General features: G+C 36.4%; 2 protein-coding genes across 7 annotated transcripts in view; one reads left to right on the forward strand and one right to left on the reverse strand.

Annotated features, from left to right (window-relative positions):
* myo9b (myosin IXb) overlaps window positions 1-457 on the reverse strand; it is a 46,915-nt gene extending 46,458 nt beyond the window's left edge. For 2 of the 5 annotated variants that reach the window (XM_048162201.1, XM_048162203.1), the window contains exon 1: window positions 140-452. The gene's annotated coding sequence lies outside the window, so the exon portion shown is untranslated. Of the gene's footprint in view, window positions 1-139 lie in introns of all 5 variants that reach the window. The other 3 variants (XM_048162200.1, XM_048162202.1, XM_048162204.1) reach the window with 3 other exon arrangements.
* Window positions 458-491: 34 nt separating this feature from the next.
* On the forward strand, window positions 492-14,582 carry myadmb (myeloid associated differentiation marker b). Of its 2 annotated transcripts, none has more exons than XM_048162206.1 (2): window positions 492-511; window positions 13,325-14,582. In XM_048162206.1, the coding sequence occupies exon 2, from the start codon at window positions 13,417-13,419 to the stop codon at window positions 14,296-14,298; it is 882 nt and encodes a 293-aa protein (XP_048018163.1). In that variant the 5' UTR covers window positions 492-511; window positions 13,325-13,416; the 3' UTR covers window positions 14,299-14,582. The 2 variants fall into 2 exon arrangements, with proteins under 2 accessions (XP_048018163.1, XP_048018162.1); XM_048162205.1 differs by lacking the exon at window positions 492-511 and adding an exon at window positions 6,730-6,940.
* The last annotated feature ends 348 nt before the right edge of the window (window positions 14,583-14,930 follow it).

Raw genomic sequence — 14,930 nt, forward strand, 5'->3', positions numbered from 1 at the left:
CACGACACAAACGTCAGGACGCGTTTAACAACATCTACTCACAGTTAAGAAAATCTGACTATAGCCTAGTTGCCTTTCAAAGGATTGGCAATAAAAAAATTAAAGCAGCCTATATCAAAATAACACCAAAAAATCTTACCTTTTTCAAAACACCCTCGTTGAGATCCTCAGCAGAGTCATTTCCAACAAGGAAAAATCCCTATCGTGCTTTCCAGACAAAAACTTCAGGCGCGTCAACTACTAGTAAAAGCCGTTCACCTGCATTACTAAACCGACATACACGGCACAGGTAAAACAATTAGTCCGTTAACACCAAACGTGACTGAAACGGACAAATCTTCAACGACAAATAAGGAAGACTAGTATCTCGCCTCCTGAATGTTGACGACACTGGCGACTTGTTACTTCCTGACATCGCAGAGGTTTAATTGCAGCTGATGTGTGTGATGACACGCCGCCCTCGCCTGCATTCACACTGACACTGCAGTTGTCACGCGCTGAAACACCTGAGGTAACACAAACTATACCAACATATTACCGTCATTTCATACTTACATGAAATGAAGTGATCTTCTTTGACCTAATATATGTTTGAAGTACCCCCTAAGAGTCAATAATAATAATAAGTTAAACGTTCTCTGACGTCGGTTAATGGTCACATGACATGCAGGTAAACAATTTTTTATATATATTTTTTTAATATATTTAGAGTTTTATTATTTACATTATTTTATTTTATTTTTTATTATTTAATTCGCTTTTCATTAAAGGGTTAGTTCACCCAAAAAATGAAAATAATGTCATTTATTACTCACCCTCATGCCGTTTCTTCAGAACACAAATTAAGATATTTTTTTTTTTAAATCCGGCTCAGTGAGGCCTGTATTGACATTTTCTCTCTCAAGATCCATTAATGTACTAAAAACATATTTAAATCAGTTCATGTGAGTACAGTGGTTCAATATTAATATTATAAAGCGAGAATATTTTTGGTGCGCCAAAAACAAAAACAAAATAACGACTTATATAGTGATGGCCGATTTCAAAACACTGTTTCAGGAAGCTTCGGAGCGTTATGAATCTTTTGTGTCGAATCATGATTCCGATCGCGTGTTAAACCGCCAAACTGCTGAAATCACGTGACTTTGGCGCTCCGAACCGCATATTCGACACGCTGATTCATAACGCTCCGAAGCTTCATGAATCAGTGTCTTGAAATCGGCCATCACTAAGTCTTTATTTTGTTTTGTTTTTTGGCGCACAAAAAATATTCTCGTTGCTTTATAATATTAATATTGAACCACTGTACTCACATGAACTGATTTAAATATGTTTTTAGTATATTAATGGATCTTGAGAGAGGAAATGTAAAAAATGTAAAAATGTAAGGCCTCACTGAGACATCAGATTTCAACAAAAATATCTTAATTTGAGTTCTGAAGATGAATGAAGGTCTGCTGCAAAAAACGGAAACAGTGATTCCTCTCTCTCTTCTAACCACTCCCTTCCTCACAAGCTGTTACCATGTTCAGAGAGAAAATATATAGAGAGAGGATAAAAGATATGAGAAAGGAAGAGTGTGTACGTAAGAAGATAAAAATGAAATGTGCACTTCTCTTTCGATTTGATAATCCTGTTTGATGTAACATAATGTTGTAAACAGTGAGTTGACAAGTCTTCCATGACAACTGGTAATAATGGTAAACTCATGCAAACTAGTATCATTTATTTATTTATTTTCAAAGCTTTATGAAGAAACATAATAGAAACACATAGTGTTTTTAATGAAAATTGTATATATAATTAAATATATATAGTGTTTTTTAAAATGTTCAGGATTACAGTCTTTAATCAGACTGAAAGATTTGAAATTATCAAACAGACAAAAGATGACACAACTAGCCTATTTTAAATTAAATAATTTGTTAAACATCTAGGATTTTCTTACTCTGTTGCATTATAGATGGTAATAATGTTTTTTTTTATTTTTATTAAAGTTGCTATACTTTGCTATCGAGAAAAAGGGAAATATAGCTTTTCATTTTGAAACATCTCAATAGTTAGTGACCCTTAGAGACCTTGCTAAAGGGAAGTAATTGGTGTTGTATGCTACCACCTACTGGTGAGAACCAAACATGCATGGTGAAGTCACACACTAATCCATGACCTCACGTCAGGGTTTCCCAGTTTAAAGCGTTAGTTCACCCAAAAATGAAAATAATGTCATTTATTGCTCACCCTCATGCTGTTCCACACCCGTGAGACCTTCATTCATCTTCAGAACTCAAATTAAGATATTTTTGTTGAAATTTGATGGCTCAATGAGGCCTGCATTGACATTTTCTCTCTCAAGATCCATTAATGTACTAAAAACATGTTTAAATCAGTTCATGTGAGTACAGTGGTTCAATATTAATATTATAAAGCGGCGAGAATATTTTTGGTGCACCAAAAACAACAACAAAATAACGACTTATATAGTGATGGCCGATTTCAAAACACTGCTTCAGGAAGCTTCAGAGCGTTATGAATCTTTTGTGTCGAATCATGATTCGGATCGCGTGTTAAACCACTGAACTGCTGAAATCACGTGACTTTGCCGCTCCGAACCGCGGATTCGACACGGATTCGACACGACATGGAGCACAAAAAATATTCTCGTCGCTTTATAATATTAATATTGAACCACTGTACTCACATGAACTGATTTAAATATAAGAGAGGAAATGTCATTGCGGGCTATGGAGGCCTCACTGAGCCATTGGATTTCATCAAAAATATCTTAATTTGTATTCTGAAGATGAATGAAGGTCTCACGGGTGTGGAACAGCATGAGGGTGAGTAATAAATGACATTATTTTAATTTTTGGGTGAACTAACCCTTTAAACTGGGAAACCCTGACGTGAGGTCATGGATTAGTGTGTGACTTCACCATGCATGTTTGGTTCTCACCAGTAGGTGGTAGCATACAACACCAATCACTTCCCTTTAGCAAGGTCTCTAAGGGTCACTAACTATTGAGATGTTTCAAAATGAAAAGCTATATTTCCCTTTTTCTCGATAGCAAAGTATAGCAACTTTAATAAAAAAACAAAAAACAAACATTATTACCATCTATAATGCAACAGAGTAAGAAAATCCTAGATGTTTAACAAATTATTTCATTTAAAATAGGCTAGTTGTGTCATCTTTTGTCTGTTTGATAATTTCAAATCTTTCAGTCTGATTAAAGACTGTAATCCTGAACATTTTAAAAAACACTATATATATTTAATTATATATATATAATTTTAATTAAAAACACTATGTGTTTCTAATATGTTTCTTCTTAAAGCTTTGAAAATAAATAAATAAATAAATAAATGATACTAGTTTGCATGAGTTTACCATTATTACCAGTTGTCATGGAAGACTTGTCAACTCACTGTTCACAACATTACGTTACATCAAACAGGATTATCAAATCGAAAGAGAAGTGCACATTTTATTTTTATCTTCTTACGTACACACTCTTCCTTTCTCATATTTTTTATCCTCTCTCTCTCTATATTTTTTCTCTCTGAACATGGTAGCAGCTTGTGAGGAAGGGAGTGGTTAGAAGAGAGAGAGGAATCACTGTTTCCGTTTTTTGCAGCAGCAGCTCTCAGCAAGCGGACATGTGCTCCGAATCACACATCACTCTAACCACATTACTGCATAAACAAACATCTGGTTTCCATAGTGACATGCTCTGCATCCTAGCAACAGAAATAAATACCGAGATGTATATTATTGCGTGATAACTTCTAGTGAGCACTTTGTTTTACCACATTTGGATTTTTAGGTTATTGATGCAATTGATGGTTTGGAATGCGAGTTAAAGTTACAACACAACATAACATGTAGTTGAAACAGATATACACCACCTCTTTTCGTAATATACCCTATTGGGACATTTATTTAGTTTAGTAGTAAAGTATTTGTAATTGCAAATGTGATATTTATCATCAGTGTGCATGGATAAGCCAACTAAATTACTTTTATCTTGACAAATCTTTCTTTAACATGGGTGACAAATGGCAAGCATTAAAAAGAATTATATAAAATGCATTAGTTTTAATGTAGATTAGTTCAATAACTTGCACTTAAAGGGATAGTACACCCAAAAATGAAAATTGTGCCATCATTTACTCACCCTCAAGTTGTTCCAAACCTGTATGAGTTTCTTTCTTCTGCTGAACACAAAAGAAGATATTTTGAAGAATGTTGGTAAGCAAACAGTTGTTGGTCCCCATTGACTTCCATAGTATTTTTTTTTTCTATAGCCTCTATGGAAGTCAATGGGGACCAACAACTGTTTGGTTACCAACATTCTTAAAACATCTTCCTTTAAGAAAGAACTTCATGCAGGTTTAAAACAACATGAGGGCGAGTAAAAAATGGCAGAATTTTCATTTTTGGGTGAACTGTCCCTTTAAGTGAGGTTGTAATACTTACATCCAGCTTGTATGGACTCCCCAAAAAATATTTAAGAAAGATTGGCTAACATTTCTGTGAAAGTCTCCTCACCAGAATCCACTTAAGATACTTGTAGTGCTTGATGATGTAGAATAGCAATAGTTACACAACCAAGAGGCCGGATATGGGCCGTTTAGAGTTTATTCACTGGCCTTTTACCAGAATGTCAGTTTGCACTGTAGTTTCTTTAGACCTTTTTATGGGAGATAAAAGATGTTTTACTGACCAAACTCTCAGGTTTGCTTATATATGCACACACTACATCACATTATTTTAATGTCTCACAAGATATGCTCAAGTCATGGTGGCAGCACATCCTGATTCCTGATCCTGAGGTATTTCCTGAGTGACAGCATTCATTTTCAGCACATATCCTCTTGACTTTACAGAAAAAAAAAGGTTTCTGAATTTAGTATTTTTTCATGTCATTACATTGTTTAGAGCATAAGAAAAAAAATGGGAAATAACAGTTTTGAAAAAATGATATTTTATTCATATGTTATGCTTTGTCCTCTGTAGAGAACACCAGGACTTGGTTTTTAAAAAATAAAATAAGACATGAATAGACATGAAAAGGCAAAAATATTGGGAAATATATATTTTTTTTTTAAATCGCCAATAAATTTGTACCAAACTTTGTATAAAGATGATTCTCAACAATGTTATGAAAGATATAACAGAATGATTTGATATACCATTTTGCTTTATGCAGTATGTGTGTAAAATGGCCATAAATGTGTTTTCCCATTATATACAATGTATATAAGTTGCATATTCATGTGTTTTTGGGGCAATATGCAATGTAAAAAGAAGTGTAATAACTGGAATAATAATTGGCAAGATTCTCATAATAATATCTAATATTTCATAGGGATATTGAGATATAGTTTCTTTCCCTATATCTCCCAAAATGCATAATAAACATGCTTTAAGTCCTCCTCTACAGTGGACATATATTAAATCAATGTCTTGTTTCATAACAGAATGTCATATTTTAATTTGAAACCCCATAACATTTTATGACAAAAAAAAGAAAATTAGTCATATTTAAATGATAATTACAAAATATTCTGATATGAGGGTGTTAAATTTGTTCACTAAATTAATGTCAGCCATTTTAAAGACCAAGGAGAGGGAGTGGTCATGGTGAAACCTCCCAACATTTGGTATCTCTGAAAAGCTCTGAAAGTGCTCTTTACAGGACATCCTGACTTAAAGGATTAGTCCAATTTTAAATAAACTTTTCCTGATAATTTACTCACCCCCATGTCATCCAAGATGTTCATGTCTTTCTTTCTTCAGTCGAAAAGAAATTAAGGTTTTTGATGAAAACATCCCAGGATTATTCTCCTTATAGTGGACTTCAATGGACTCCAACAGGTTGAAGGTCAAAATGACAGTTTCAGTGCAGCTTCAAAAGGCTTTAAACGATACCAGACGAGGAATAAGTGTCTTATCTAGAGAAACAATCGGTCATTTTAGAAAAAAATACAACTGTATATGCTTTATAAACACAAAATATCGCCTTGAACGACCTTCCTGTTTCCGTATTCTTCAAAAAGCTTACGCTGTATGTTCTACACCTTCCCTATTCTACTCCGCCAGTTCCGTTTTTTTCCGTAAGGCAATATTTTGTGTTTATAAAGCATATACAGTTGTATTTTTTTCGAAAATGACCGATTGTTTCTCTAGATAAGACACTTATTCCTCGTCTGGTATCGTTTAAAGCTCTTTGAAGCTGCACTGAAACTGTAATTTTGACCTTCAACCTGTTGGTAGCCATTGAAATCCACTATAAGGAGAAAAATCCTGGAATGATTTCATCAAAAACCTTCATTTTTTTATGACTGAAGAAAGAAAGACATGAACATCTTGGATGACATGGGGGTGAGTAAATTATCAGGAAAATTTAATTTGAAAGTGAACTAATCCTTTAAAACTGTGACATGTCTCAGAGAAATTCACTAATATCCTCTATAGAGAGGACAAAACAACATAGCTGGGTGTCAGGAGAATATTAGAGGTCTTCAGCTCCTGGAAGTACATTTTAATGTTTGTTTAAACTATTGGAAGGTCATCCTAAACAGACAGGTCAGATCATGCTGGGATATAGGATAGTGGTGAAGTTTAGTTGAGTTTAGCCAGTAAAACAAGAATTCAGCTGAGTTACTGCATGAATGAGAGAGTAAATCGTCTGCTCATGCGCAGAATTTCTTGTGAGGAGCATTTGCAGTTTATTTGAAGGTTGAAGAAAGAGAGTAAGAGAGAGAGAGAGTAAGAGAGAGAGAGATACCTAATTTGGCATGTAATGGGCGGATTGGCGGTGGGTGGAGGGGATCCCTCATAAACTGGGGTTAAAGTGTCCTCACTTATTGAAAAGTCAGATCCAAGACCGCGCCTCCTTGTTTCAGCACTGCGAGAGACCGATAACGGGACAAGCCGGTAAGAAACAGGCGGAGGAGAGTTTAATGTTCAGACATTTCGAGCAGTTTATGTTTATTACAGATTCTTTATAGCTTATAAGAGTTTTTTACTTGCGTTTTGGATTATGATGATGGCGATAAAATGCTTTTAAAGATAAACGATTACAGTATTTTGGCGTAGTGTGCGATCAATAAAATTAAATAAAATGTAAATATAGCCTATTATTTCCTGTCACATGTTGCGCTCGCACGTGAAAATCTTGCATCTAAAATGATGACGGAGACAGAAATGTACTTTTCTGAGTTTACTTAAACATTTTTGACTTTTAAAGTTTTAATTTTGAAGTAAAATGCATGAATCTTGTATTAATAGGTGCGTCACGTGGAGAGGCACGCCCACGTGGATGATGAACTCATATTTAGCTAAATATAATTTTCATGTTCTGTCAACTTTTAGCCATTTTATTCATTTGATGCAGTTTGTTTTTATTTACTGCTTCCATGATACATAAAACGAATTTATTTTGTTTTCCATTTAAGCTTAGTCTGTTTTGGCTTCCTTTTAAATAAGACCAAATAGGTTTATGATACAAAACGTGCATTTTTCCACTGTTAAACCTGTTGGCAGTCAACATACAGCAGGCACTTTATTCTTTCTGCACCGGGTAGGCATAGGGCAGTAGAGAGCTTGTTTATTTCCTGTAGCTACAGAAAATAACAGCACTGTAACCAGATTAAGGGAGAAAATTGAGTTACTTATGGCATGTCTCAGACATCAGCCTGACCTCGTCTTGGTCTCCATGTCATGCCATGTCCTGTTTTCTCATACTTTCCTTGGATCTATTTACAGATTTATTTTTCCTTGACACAGGCAATTTCTGTTGCACAAGGAGAACTTGAGTCTCATCGTGTTAAATGACAAAAGCAAAGTGAAGGAGATTCCTTTCACTATTCAGGTTTTGTAGGGACCAATTCTGAAAGGGAATGAAAGAAGTATAAAAAGAGGGAAAAGTTTTGAAGGGTGGGCGTGTGGTAGTACTGCAAGTAAGGAAAGGGAATTCAGTGGAAAACCATTCACATCCCTCTTATTTTGTAGTGTAATGGGATGCAGAACATCTGGAATAGATCTGCAAGTTGGAAAATTTGACACTAGGCAGGGAAAGAGCACAAGAGAAGTGGGAAAAATTAGGGAGTAAGGGATAAATGACTCACAGCTAAGCTATTCCCGCCTGTGTTTAAAATATGAGTCGTCATGAGGTGAAAGGACATGCTTTTTTCCCTCTTCTTCTTCTTTTTTGTCGGACCATGTCTGCATGGCTTTTTACCATGTCTTCATCACTTTTTGTCCCGTTTTTTCCTAACTATGTTCTCCTCCATCCACTTTACCCGAAAATGTAAACATGCCTGCCTCTTTTGTTTACTTGAACCTCTCTGACAAGATGAAGGAGGTATTCCTGGCTGTTACAGAACTGTGTGGGACGGGGTCTCAATGCTCCTATTGTTAGCATATCTGGCTCCTCCCACAGAAGTTGATGACAGATGGATTGTAGGGTTGAGTAAAGGTCTCGCTTGTGCCGAGTTTGTCTAAATAGCTCGAATACATTAGAGATAATTTCACTGACTCCCAGTCTGGAATCCGAAAGACACTCAGAGACGTTTTGTTGTAGAGCACCAATTTATTCAGTATGTGACCATTTAGTTTACATGAATATATGGCTTATTATTCTACTACCCATGTGACCAAAATGAAATTATTGTAATCACTGATTAACTTCTGCTTATACTCAGTAAACAACCTCACTCAAACTTGATATCCAAACATTCAAGTCATTATTTACTCAAGCTCTTCTTGCAATCCTGTATGAGGGAGGAACACATGATTTTTATAATCTGAACAGATTCTTGGCATCATACACAAAAATAATGTAGAAATATGTGCCTGGTTGCTATTGCTAGGAGTAGGAGACACATTACAAATGAAAAAAATATGTTTTCAAAACATGTTTGATATTTAGATATTTTGAGCTCATTTTGGAACATTTCTGCTAAATGCATAAATATTTACGGAGCCCCGGACATGACATGCAGGAAAAAAATAGTAGGCTAAATCATGCGCACGATTTACTAATTTGTTCCCTTGATTTATAAATCATGCACACAATTTATAAAAAGAGGGAACGAATTAGCAAATCGTGCATACGAATTAGTAAACCGAGGGAACGAAATAGTAAATCGTGCGCACGAATTAGTAAACCGAGGGAACGAATTAGCAAATCGTGCGTACGAATTAGTAAATCGAGGGAACGAAATAGTAAATCATGCAAACGATTTATAAAAAGAGGGAACGAATTAGCAAATCGTGCGCACTAATTAACAAATCGTGCGTACGAATTAGTAAATCGAGTGAACGAAATAGTAATTTGTGCGCACAAATTAGTAAATCGAGAGAACGAAATAGTTAATCGTGCGTATGAATTAGCAAATCGAGTGAACGAAATAGTAAATCGTGTGCACGAATTAGTAAATCGAGAGAACGAAATAGTAAATCGTGTGCATGAATTAGCAAATCGTGCACACGAATTAGTAAATCGAGTGAACGAAATAGTAATTTGTGCGCACGAATTAGTAAATCGAGAGAACGAAATAGTAAATAGTGTGCATGAATTAGCAAATCGTGCGTACGAATTAGCAAATCGAGTGAACGAAATAGTAATTCGTGCGCACGAATTAGTAAATCGAGAGAACGAAATAGTAAATCGTGTGCATGAATTAGCAAATCATGCACACGAATTAGCAAATCGTGCGTACGAATTAGTAAATCGAGTGAACGAAATAGTAAATTGTGTGCACGAATTAGCAAATCGTGCATACAAATTAGTAAATCGAGTGAACGAAATAGTAAATTGTGTGCACGAATTAGCAAATCGTGCGTACGAATTAGTAAATCGAGTGAACGAAATAGTAAGTCGTGCGCACGAATTAGCAAATCGAGAGAACGAAATAGTAAATTGTGCGCATGAATTAGCAAATCGTGCGTACGAATTAGTTAACCGAGGGAATGAAATAGTAAATCGTGCGCACGAATTACTCAATCGAGGGAACGAAATAGTAAATCGTGCACAAATGTCATGTGCGGAGCTCCGTAAATATTCAATATCAAACATGTTTGATATCTTCCGACTGGATAGAATCGTAGACTGAAGCTAAAAAAAGTTTGTTCTCATCATACACAACTAGTCTGGCAATTAGTCTGGCAATTTCTTCTGCATTTTAGCTACAACTGAAAGTCAGTGGGGTCCAAAACAACATTAGAACCCATTGACTTTCATTGCATGTATGTTCCATTGAAGAATGAATGAATTAGCAAATCGTGTGCATGAATTAGCAAATCGTGCGTACGAATTAGTAAACCGAGGGAACGAAATAGTAAATCGTGTGCACGAATTAGTAAATCGAGAGAACGAAATAGTAAATCGTGTGCATGAATTAGTAAATCGTGCGCACGAATTAGTAAATCGAGAGAACGAAATAGTAAATCGTGTGCATGAATTAGCAAATCGTGTGTACGAATTAGCAAATCGAGTGAACGAAATAGTAAATCGTGCGCACGAATTAGTAAATCGAGAGAACGAAATAGTAAATTGTGCACATGAATTAGCAAATCGTGCGCACGAATTAGTAAATCGTGCGCACAAATTAGTAAACCGAGGGAACAAAATAGTAAATCGTGCGCACAAATTAGTAAACCGAGGAAACGAAATAGTAAATCGTGCGCACAAATTAGTAAACCGAGGGAACGAAATAGTAAATCGTGCGCATGAATTAGTAAATCGAGAGAACGAAATAGTAAATTGTGCACATGAATTAGCAAATCGTGCGTACGAATTAGTAAACCGAGGGAACTAAATAGTAAATCGTGCGCACGAATTAGTAAATCGAGAGAACGAAATAGTAAATTGTGCACATGAATTAGCAAATCGTGCGTACGAATTAGTAAATCGAGTGAACGAAATAGTAAATCGTGCGCACGAATTAGTAAATTGAGAGAACGAAATAGTAAATTGTGCACATGAATTAGCAAATCGTGCGTACGAATTAGTAAATCGAGAGAACGAAATAGTAAATCGTGTGCATGAATTAGCAAATCGTGCGTACGAATTAGTAAATCGAGTGAACGAAATAGTAAATTGTGCACATGAATTAGCAAATCGTGCGTACGAATTAGTAAATCGAGTGAACGAAATAGTAAATCGTGTGCATGAATTAGCAAATCGTGCGCATGAATTAGTAAATCGAGTGAACGAAATAGTAAATTGTGCACATGAATTAGCAAATCGTGCGTACGAATTAGTAAATCGAGTGAACGAAATAGTAAATCGTGTGCATGAATTAGCAAATCGTGCGTACGAATTAGTAAATCGAGTGAACGAAATAGTAAATTGTGCACATGAATTAGCAAATCGTGCGTACGAATTAGTAAATCGAGTGAACGAAATAGTAAATTGTGCACATGAATTAGCAAATCGTGCGTACGAATTAGTAAATCGAGAGAACGAAATAGTAAATCGTGTGCATGAATTAGCAAATCGTGCGTACGAATTAGTAAATCGAGTGAACGAAATAGTAAATTGTGCACATGAATTAGCAAATCGTGCGTACGAATTAGTAAATCGAGTGAACGAAATAGTAAATCGTGCGCACGAATTAGTAAATCGAGAGAACGAAATAGTAAATTGTGCACATGAATTAGCAAATTGTGCGTACGAATTAGTAAATCGTGCGCACAAATTAGTAAACCGAGGGAACGAAATAGTAAATCGTGCGCACGAATTAGTAAATCGAGGGAACGAAATAGTAAATCGTGCACAAATGTCATGTGCGGAGCTCCGTAAATATTCAATATCAAACATGTTTGATATCTTCCGACTGGATAGAATCGTAGTCTGAAGCTAAAAAAAGTTTGTGCTCATCATACACAACTAGTCTGGCAATTAGTCTGGCAATTTCTTCTGCATTTTAGCTACAGCTGAAAGTCAATGGGGTCCAAAACAACATTAGAACCCATTGACTTCCATTGCATGTATGTTCCATTGAAGAAAGAAAGTCGGTCTTGCAACGACATGGGTTGAACTATCCCTTTAATCTGTGAGAAATCTATTACAGATGTTTTGTTCATATTTTTGCTCACTAGTAGTTTTCCAAAGTTACTAGCCACTCAGCATTTTCACTGGCCATAATTTTTAATCAATACCATGGGGGAAAACTGCCATATAGATATTTTTAACATTATCTCATAATTTGGCCGCAGATATATTAGGCTGCTGTCACTTTAAGACCTGACGCACGGATCCATTATATTGTTACACATACTGATTGTCTTTACGTGAATACTTACCAAGACCGTCATTTTGACATTATTTTGTGTGTATTTGACAGATTAAGTGCAATAAGCAGTAAAAAATAACTCAATTGACCCTTAACCAGGAGTTTGATTGACAGGCGATCTAACCAATCATAACGCCGAATCCGCTGCTTTGTCCGACAAAGCAGTCATGGGAGTTAGTAGATTAACCTCGGTGGACTTAAGCTTGAAAATGGTGTGATGTCTTTCCGTGGTTAAAACAACATACCTTCTGATGTTCATTCATATTTATTTGATGCTATAAATGAACTAGTATGAAGAGATGATCGGTTCACGAGCCGCTTGAACTGAGGCGCTACAGCGATCTGTCACGACACATAAAAGAGCCACAAAATGATATTTATTGTTAAAATTTCTTTAAAAATTACAACATTGGAAATTTGAGACTTCGTTTAATATCAAAAGTAATTGCTCTGTCTTGTCTGTCGACATGTTATCAGTGTCCTCTTTGCTCCGCGATGTATTGAAAGATCGGCATGACTTGACGGATGTAGCAACATTAACTAAAGGGGGCGGGTCCTTGCGAACGGTCAGTTTAGTACTGAGAGGCGGCTTTATGTGCATGCACTTTGGATGTGAGCACAAAATCTGTGGGAATGAGTAAAATTATGCGTAATACCAATAATAGAGGCGGGTTTATGTGTCAACTCGCTGTCAAAGAGATGAGAAAGCGCATCTGGTGGTATCGTGTTTCTATTCTGCGCGAAATGAGTATCGGAAGCGTTATTTCGGTATAGATGTGTAGCGGAAAAACAATATTTTTTTCGACAACACTACGTTTCACTTAGTTTATTGTTTTAGATGCCTTTTTAAAAGACTACAATTAAAAATCGTATATATTATATATAAAATTCAACCCTCCAAAGTGGCTAGTGACTGCGTTACACACCACTGCTGAAATCCACCCTCATTTGGCAGGTTGATGAGTGTTGATGTGAATCCCTGCCACTGACTGATTACTTTTTCTTCATTTTCTCCTAGACAACCAAGAAGAGACGGAATAAAAGTGGACATCCATTCCTGTTACTCACAGTTGACATTAATTGGCCTGTAAATCTTTTTGTCAGCCCATCATGGCGGTGGTGTTGCGTTCCTCGCCTCTCCTGTGGGCCCGTGTGGCTGCCATGGTTTTCGCCTGTGTAGCATTCAGCGTAGCTCTATACGGAGCGAATCTAACCCACGGCACGGGTGATTGGTGCGTTTTCTGCTGGAGTTTCAGTTTTGTTGGAACTCTTCTGATAATCTTAGTGGAGATGTTTGGCCTGCAGACCCGCGCCCCTGTTTCATGGAAGAACTTTCCCATCACATTCGCTTGCTACGCCTCCCTCCTCTGCCTCTCCGCTTCCATTATATTTCCCCTTTACTTCATGAAGGGCTATGCAGGCCGCACCGAGACGTACAACTGCCGCATCGTGTCTACCGTATTCTCTTGCCTCGCCACCATCGCGTACTTAAGCGAGGTGAGTCTCAGCAAGGCTCGTCCGGGAGAGGTGGCCGGCTACATGGCCACAGCACCAGGGCTGCTAAAAGTGTGCGAGACCTTCGTCGCCTGCATCATATTCGTCTTCATCAGCGAGCCGGTATCGTACGACCAGAATGCGGCGACCCAGTGGTGCCTGTCTGTGTACTGCATCTGCTTCATCTTGTCGGCAGCCATCATCGTGATGTGTGTGGGAGAGTGCACAGGTTGCCTGCCCTTCTCCTTCGCCCGCTTCCTGTCTTCATACGCCCTCCTGGCTGTGGTCTTGTATCTATCCGCCACCATCATCTGGCCCATATATAAGTTTAACGAGAAGCACGGAGGCCATAGCCACAGACCCAACTCCTGTGGCTCCGGCACCGGCCTGTGCTCGTGGGACAAGCTGCTGGCCATCTCGGTGCTCAGCGCTCTCAACTTCATTCTCTATCTGGCTGATCTCATCTACTCAGCCAGGCTGGTTTTTGTTAATGTTTAAGGGGTTTAGCAAGAATTAATAGAAGACTGTAAAGAGTTAAAAGGCAGAAAGAGGGAAGTGGGTTGGAGAGTAACGATGTTGAAATGAAAGGTCATAAACTATATTCACTGTTAGTTATATATTTTTTTTGTCATGCCTGTTTAGCAATCATGTGTACAGAAGGCAAAAAGTTGGACTTTTTCAAACTTTTTTTATTTGTTAAAAAAGTGTAAAATGTAACAACTGGACAAATTAATGATTATACATATATATGCCTGTGATTGATCAAAAATACAGAAAAAACAGTGAAATTGTGAAATATCATTACACTTTAAAATACATTTTCCATATTTTATATATATATATATATAAATGCACATTTGATGTAAAAAATAATTTGCGTAATAGATGCTTGACAAAAATATTATATATATATATATATATAAAATGGAAAATATATTTACAAAAGTAATACTACTTCAAATGTAATAATATTTTGTAACTATTTTTGATCAATTAAATGCAGCATTATATATATATTATATATATATATATATATATATATATATATATTGCTCCATGTAATTGATCAAAAAATAGTAAAAACAGTAATATTATGAGATATTATTACACTTTAAAAAACATTTTCCATT

This window comes from Megalobrama amblycephala, linkage group LG17 (genome assembly GCF_018812025.1).
Source record: "Megalobrama amblycephala isolate DHTTF-2021 linkage group LG17, ASM1881202v1, whole genome shotgun sequence".
NCBI lineage: Eukaryota > Metazoa > Chordata > Actinopteri > Cypriniformes > Xenocyprididae > Megalobrama > Megalobrama amblycephala.